This window comes from Austrofundulus limnaeus, unplaced genomic scaffold (genome assembly GCF_001266775.1).
Source record: "Austrofundulus limnaeus strain Quisiro unplaced genomic scaffold, Austrofundulus_limnaeus-1.0 Scaffold1122, whole genome shotgun sequence".
Classification (NCBI taxonomy): domain Eukaryota; kingdom Metazoa; phylum Chordata; class Actinopteri; order Cyprinodontiformes; family Rivulidae; genus Austrofundulus; species Austrofundulus limnaeus.
This window is the reverse complement of record NW_013953524.1, coordinates 33,272-40,277: the sequence shown is the minus strand read 5'-3', so window position 1 is coordinate 40,277 and position 7,006 is coordinate 33,272. Positions and strand designations below refer to the sequence as shown.

At 39.4% G+C, this 7,006-nt stretch overlaps 1 protein-coding gene across 2 annotated transcripts in view; it reads left to right on the top strand.

The window, feature by feature from the left end:
* The window catches only part of LOC106534248 (protein kinase C alpha type), a 77,686-nt gene that overhangs the window by 37,433 nt on the left and 33,247 nt on the right, over positions 1–7,006 (top strand). For both annotated transcript variants that reach the window (XM_014030823.1, XM_014030824.1), the window contains exon 4: positions 6,267–6,378. In XM_014030823.1, coding sequence (XP_013886277.1) covers positions 6,267–6,378 — 112 coding nt within the window. The remainder of the gene's footprint in view (positions 1–6,266; positions 6,379–7,006) is intronic.

Here is a 7,006-nt window from a genome sequence, read left to right as displayed (position 1 = left end):
CGTCTTCATGGACAATAGTAACTATGTCGTAGGAGACACGTTGGAAAATACTTCACGACGCTGATATGACTCGCACCACAATTAAATGCCTGCTAAAACTGTATATTTATGAGGACAAATGTCTTAAAACTTACCATAAAGTGCTCCTTAAATATGAGAAAGTTGCAATGGCGCGCTAATGCGGCTAGCCAAATGCAGTGTAAGCTGCTCAAATCGAAGATGTCTGGAACATGCCCAAACACGTCCTCTTCCGTCCACCTTTAAAGCCAAAGTGTCGAAAAAAGTTCCTGAATCAAAAACGACACGAGTTCTGTATATATTTTAACGTTTTACAAGTTCTGACTGGAGTGACGAGAAACCTTCCACACTTGAAGCGAGGATTCCAAAATGTCGGCTTTGCAAAGCTCACCACGAAGAAACGAGGCGCACGTACGTACGTGCGCACGTCGTGTTACGTCAGGGACGAGTCAAATGATTTGACTTCCATGTCTGATATTTATCAACATGTTCAAGTACTGAAAACTTGAAAAAAGAAAATTGTTCATACTACACAGAAAAATAAAGCTGTATAAACCTATAACACGCTTTTAAGTATTTGCAACTCATTTGCTTTATCAAACATTTACTATTGGGGTTTACAGTGTACTAGGCTTCACCTATCATATATTAATATAAGGCAGGGTTTTCACCATAGACTGAAATAACACTAGACTGACCCCACCTTTCCCTTCAGATCTGTGACAACATGAAGGGGTAGAATGGCGACCATTCAGGTCTTCAGCTTACACAAGCAGCTATTTGATTAACAGTATTTCTTACCTGTCATAATAATAATAATACATATTTACCACTCAGCACTTTATCACATGTTCAATGCAGTCTCAGTGATATTTTAGTGTGAAACGTATCTGAAGTTAACTAAAGATCTTCTCAGCAGCTCAGGTTTGTTTAATAGAAACCTAAAAATAGTAAAATATATAGTATAATATTAATTTACATTGTGTAAATATTACATAAATCAGTATAAACTAGCTTTTAATATTTAATAATTTGTCCTAAATTATGGCATGATTCAGCCAAGTTCTACACTCTGTATAACAACAAATGCTACACAAGCTATTATCTGCTAACCAGTTTAATAATTAACAGTGATTACATCAGCTTTATGAGCCTATTTTAATTTTAGGCTGTTACATTATTACTTTTAATTCTGGTCAGATCACATCCACATTCAGGTAAATAAGATAAAATCTGATTTCTTGTTAAAGGAGATGCTTTCTTGTCTCTCTTTGGTAAATCCATAACACAGCGTTCTGAAAAATTTAGAAGCAGCTTAAATAGCTTAATATACACTCTAAAATCATTAATAATATTTTTGTTAATATTATCATCAGTTTTTACAATTTCTACATCATCAGTCCTTTTTGTCGCTATGTTGCCGACATGTACAGCAATATTTCCTGATGCATCTCATTAATCCAGGTATAATACAGACCAGTATTTGCGTTTTGACTCCCATCACCCACTGGAACATAAGTTATGAGTCATCAGAACTCTGTACCACAGAGCAGACAGTGTCCCAGGAGGCAGGGAGAAGGAGAGGTCGCAGGCCTTGGAGCAGTGCAGCTATCCTAACTCGGCTTTCCTGAAAGCAGACAAGAAACCCAAACAGGATTCCAGCCAACAACCAGGTGAAAATGAAGACCCTAAACCCAGACCCAAACCAGTGGTTATTGCGTATGTTGCAAGTGTTTCAGAGAAACTGAGACGCTTATTCTCTAAACATCACATCCCAGTGGCTTTCAAACATCAAAACACTTTACGGCAAAGATTGGTTCACCCCAAAGATCCGGTCCCTCGTGTATGCTGTTAAGTGTCAGGAGGACTGTGCACAGACGAGCAACATCTACAGGCCAGGACTCTGCAGTTTACACTCATCTACAGGCCAGGACTTTGCAGTTTACACTCATCTACAGGCCAGGACTTTGCAGTTTACACTCACCTACAGGCCAGGACTCTGCAGTTTACACTCATCTACAGGCCAGGACTCTGCAGTTTACACTCATCTACAGGCTAGTGGTCACTCTTTCAGGGATGAAGATGTTCTCATCCTTGATAGAGAGGAACGCTGGTTTGAGAGAGGAGTAAAGGAAGCCATCTTTGTGAAGAAAAACCGTCCACCATTAAACAGAAGTGAAGGCCTTCGTGTCCAGTTGTCCTCCTCCTACAATGCTGTTATTGCAAGTATGACTCAAGCTGGAAACATACTCGCTCCGACGCCGACGGGTCGACACGCGGTCACGTGGTTGTTCAGCAGTCGTTTTCACATAGACTTTTCATAGCTCTAGAGACACATCGCGCCGAGCTCCTGGGAAACTCCACCTGCTTCAACATACGTCACTGCATGGAGATTCTCCCCACTACAGATGCCAATGCAGAAAAAAAAGTCAGACTCAACACTCACCCGACGTATTTATTCCCATCTGTCCTGGTTAAAGTGCCACAGTTTTTATCAGTCAGATTCCTCCGTGCACAACGTCTGTTTAATCTCTATTCATGAGTTTTTCACGGTTTGACTATCTTTATAAAACTCAACAGTCGGCTCTGGGAGCGGGTCACTTTTTCTTTTTTTTTCTTTTTTCTACCGAGTGGTTGAAGTAAATGCAGCATCCGAGTGCTTTCAGCAAAAACAAACACGCCCACGAACTTCAGACCAATCACACATTAGCTACTGTCATCGCGGGATGGTGTAGAAACTTCTGCCGGCGGGTTGTGCCAAAAGGGGTGGCCGAGCCGACGCTGCAAAGCCCTGTGACATAATTTTCATCATGAAACTGCGACAACCTGTGCTGATGTCGGCAGTTCGGATGGAGAATGTTTCCAGCTTTAGCCCCCTGTGAGTAAAAAGTGTGAATCAGGGACCCAACGACAGTCAGGTGATAGGGCACATGACCCTCTATGAACAATAGAGCTAATCAAGGCACTAAGGACCTATTGTTTGGCTGATGGCCCTCTTTTGTATATGATTAACCTGTTTGTCCACCATGTGGAGGCAGGGCTTATAATGGTACGTTCACACCGAATGCGTTTTGAGCGGCAGGAGCGGCCGATTTACATGCAAAGTCTATGAGGACGTGCCTCCAGAGGTCGTGCGTCGTGTCACGTACGTTTTGGGCGGCACGCAAGGAAGGCGGAAGGGGCGCGGAGCGTTTTCCGCGCATGTGGTCCTGCGGAAGCCGCCGCCGCCACCCGAGCTGCCGCCAGAGTTCAAATATCTTAACTTTTAGCTGCTCGACGCGTCTCCCACTGAAAACCGAAACAGACAGACTGGAGATCTTTACCTGAAGTCGACCGTGTGCAGTTGGATTTTCTGGCAGGATATATCAGATGCTCTGGACCAAAAAAAAAAAAACGTCCGTCAGCTGGCAGCTTCTGACGAAACTAACCGAACAAATCACCTCTAATCATCTGGTTAGTTAATTATCTGCTGTGCGCAACGTTCGCTTGCTCTTTAGTAAATAAATCAAATCCATTTTCTTTTATTTTATCTTTATTCACCCGCCAACGACACGCTCCTCCCACACCCCGCTGCTGCTGCTTGTTCTGGTCTGAATACTAGTGCGTTCTTCGGTCTGAAAATAGTGCATCCAACGAGAGACGTTTTGTGCTTTTTGGCCGCTCAAAACGCGTTTGGTGTGAACGTAGCATAAGGCTGAGTTCACCTAAAACGCCTCAGACTGAAGAAGTCTATTGGAGGAGAGACTAAATATTCATTAAAGAAGAACCCGTCCAGAGGACATACTTATTTTTTTCTTTTTGGTGTACAGCAATAGTAAATCCAGATTAGCCCTGCAACTTCTACAGTAGATCACAAAACTCACTCCAGTTGTTATATAGACTTCTATGTTTCTTATCAATTTTAAACCAGGGGTGCCCAAACCTGATCTTCTTTCCTGCATGTTTTACTAGGCTTCTCTTCTCCAGCACACCTGATTTGAATGATGGGTAATTAGCAGGCCTCTGCAGAAACTGAAGAAGTAATAAAATCACTAAATCAGGTGTGTTGGAGCAGGGAAACAAGTAAAACAGACAGGATAGAGGCCCTGGAGGACCAGGATTGGACACTCCTGTTTTAAATAATTTTGTCTTCTATTGTATCATGAATCAACATGATCTCAGGTTGAATTGTTGTACATTTGTCCCCCCCCCCAACAGATCAATAATCCATTATAACTGTTTTGAGGAGCTACAGTAGAGAAGTTTAGTTCAGTTCAGTACAGATGTAGAGCGCATGTGTGGAGTTACAGCTGGGAAAAGAAGCGTTACACCTTTCAAATGATTTCCGTGATCAGAGACAAAAATTTGACCCATGGCTTTTCTGCAATATCTTTGTAGTATTCACTGGCACCTGGTTTTACTGTATTTAAATATTACTCTGTATTCCAAATATACCCTTATTTGTGTATCCAAATATCCACACTGAGAGTGGATGCTTGGTCTGATAAAAAGATGGAGAGAGTGATCTTGTTTAAAATGACAAAGCAAAAAACTCTGCTGGTGTTTTGTAAAGACAGATACCAACAAAGCATAGCAGAAGTGCAAAACAAAACTAATCAGCCCGTGAGAAAGATAGTTTCACGTTGATTGTGTTGCTACAATTATTTGTTTTTAACATAAACTTTTTCAATGATTCTATGTAATAAATGACAACCGGAGTTTATTTTATTTAGTTTATGTAAAATGTTCACATTATTTTTGAGAACAATTGTTTTTTTAAGAAGAGTTATTCAGACACTGTATTCTTGTTTTCTTTCAGCACCTATTTTTCTTTATTAATGGAAATGTCTGTGTTGGCATTTCTTATCATATGGTTTTGGTTTGATGTGTTCATGTGGCTATATTTTATTTATCTTTTTAAGTTTAATATATTTTATTTTAATATGATACTCCTTTGTGTCATTTACCTTGACAGTGTTGCAGCAGGAATAATACTCTGTGTGTGTGTGTGTGTGTGTGTGTGTGTGTGTGTGTGTGTGTGTGTGTGTGTGTGTGTGTGTGTGTGTGTGTGTGTGTGTGGTGGGGGCCACCAGGGGTTACATATTCTCTGTAGAAAACTAATTTCATAGGGTTTAAGGTTGCAATTTGCATTGAAGTGACTTTGACTCTTCTCCCTCATTCATTTACCTTGGAGTACTGTTGGAGGACTGTTGTGCTTACAGTCCTTCTTACATTTATTTACTTTTGCAAAATATTGTTTGCAAGCGTGTTTTCTATAACTGTGTTTCAAGCTTTTTAACTCTAAATGAATTTATTATTTTGTTTATTTAACATCAAAGTAATTGGGGCATGTCATGAAGTTGATGTGAAGTTCATGTTGATGTGAAGTTGTATTTTTGTCCATTTAGTAAACTGGTTTATTTAGTACATAATTTGTTGTATTATTAGTATACTTCATAGCCACTTGTAACAATGTGCTAGTAAAAAAAAGTCTATTATTTAAAAAGGTTTTTACTGAGAAAATATGGTTTTATGAAAGAAAAAATGAACCAAGAACATGTAAGCAGAGCTCAAGATGCCAGCAAAGATAAGTGTTTCAACCCAACTTCCTGCAAACAGGAAGTCATTTGCTTCCCTGTCTCATACTCACAGTCCATTAAACTCCAGTGTTTCTTTACACTATGACTGGTAAAAGATTTATGCACAGAGCCAAGCGCAGTGAGCAATATTAACAGGCTAAAGATGAAAAAAGACACTTTGATAGCTTTGATGACTGTGTGCACACACAAACCATTTCCCAAACTATAAAAATCAGAAGAGTCCAGTGCACAATGAATTACTGCCCTTGTTGACAAAATGCAATAAAAATCCAAAGGCTTTTTCACAGATGATAACCAAAAGCATTAAGGGCTTGTTTTTTTCATAAAACAATCTGGGTGATCTGTGATCATTAAGTATTCAAAATATGCATGCTGCTCAGGATAAATACTTTAAAAATAGAATTTTTCTCAATGACTTTAATCATTATTTATAGGAATACGTATAAAGTCTTAAGAAACTCTAGACAAAGGCAAGAAACAAAACAGCAACTTGCTGAATTTTCTTCAGACAAATAGAAAAGATCTGTTCCTCATTGAAAATCAAACTTTGAATCAGTTCCTTTGACAAAATTAGAGTAAAAGACAAAAAAAACACATTAAGCTCTATTATTGCTGATTGCGATCATTAACCTTTTGTTTTTTTCCCTCTCTTTTTTTGGGTTTCTGTAGGATCCCAGAACGAAACATAAGTTCAAGATCCACACCTACGGGAGCCCGACGTTCTGCGATCACTGTGGCTCTCTGCTGTATGGGCTCATTCACCAGGGCATGAAGTGTGACTGTGAGTAAAACAGTTTTGTTGTAAAAGGGATTTTAAGTGGCATGACATCCAATAACTCAGTATTAAAAAACATATTTTAGTACAAATATGATGTCAGTTTCTTTGAGTCATGTTTTTATAACAGAGGAAAGCAAGACAAAAGTGGCCATTGAAGCTGTAAACCAGGGGTGTCAAACTCATTTTCACTGAGGGCCACATGAGCGTTATGGTGACTCTCGAAGGGCCAGTTCTAATTAACTTTGACGTTTCATATTTAGCTTTGAATAAACAGTGTTTTAACACGTCCTCTTTTAAACACTGAAAAAAACTAAGAGTACGACTGACTAAATCTGACATAAATAATAAGAGTAAATTAAGAGTAAAACTAATAGAGTTTTACTCACTGTTGAGTTTCTAGTGAGTGGCTGCCATCTTGAATTCTTAACTCCCACTTTCTGACAGGGGATCCCCATGGATGATCGACATGCATTATGGGAGATGTAGTTTATGGTCAATGCTGACTTTAAAGCAGCTTATTTTGAGACATTAATACTGTGCTATCCAACTAAATTGCTCAGCTACTTAAAGCCAACAGCTCAGGGGCATGGCAATTATTATTTATCTCTCACCTGTATACAATATATACAGT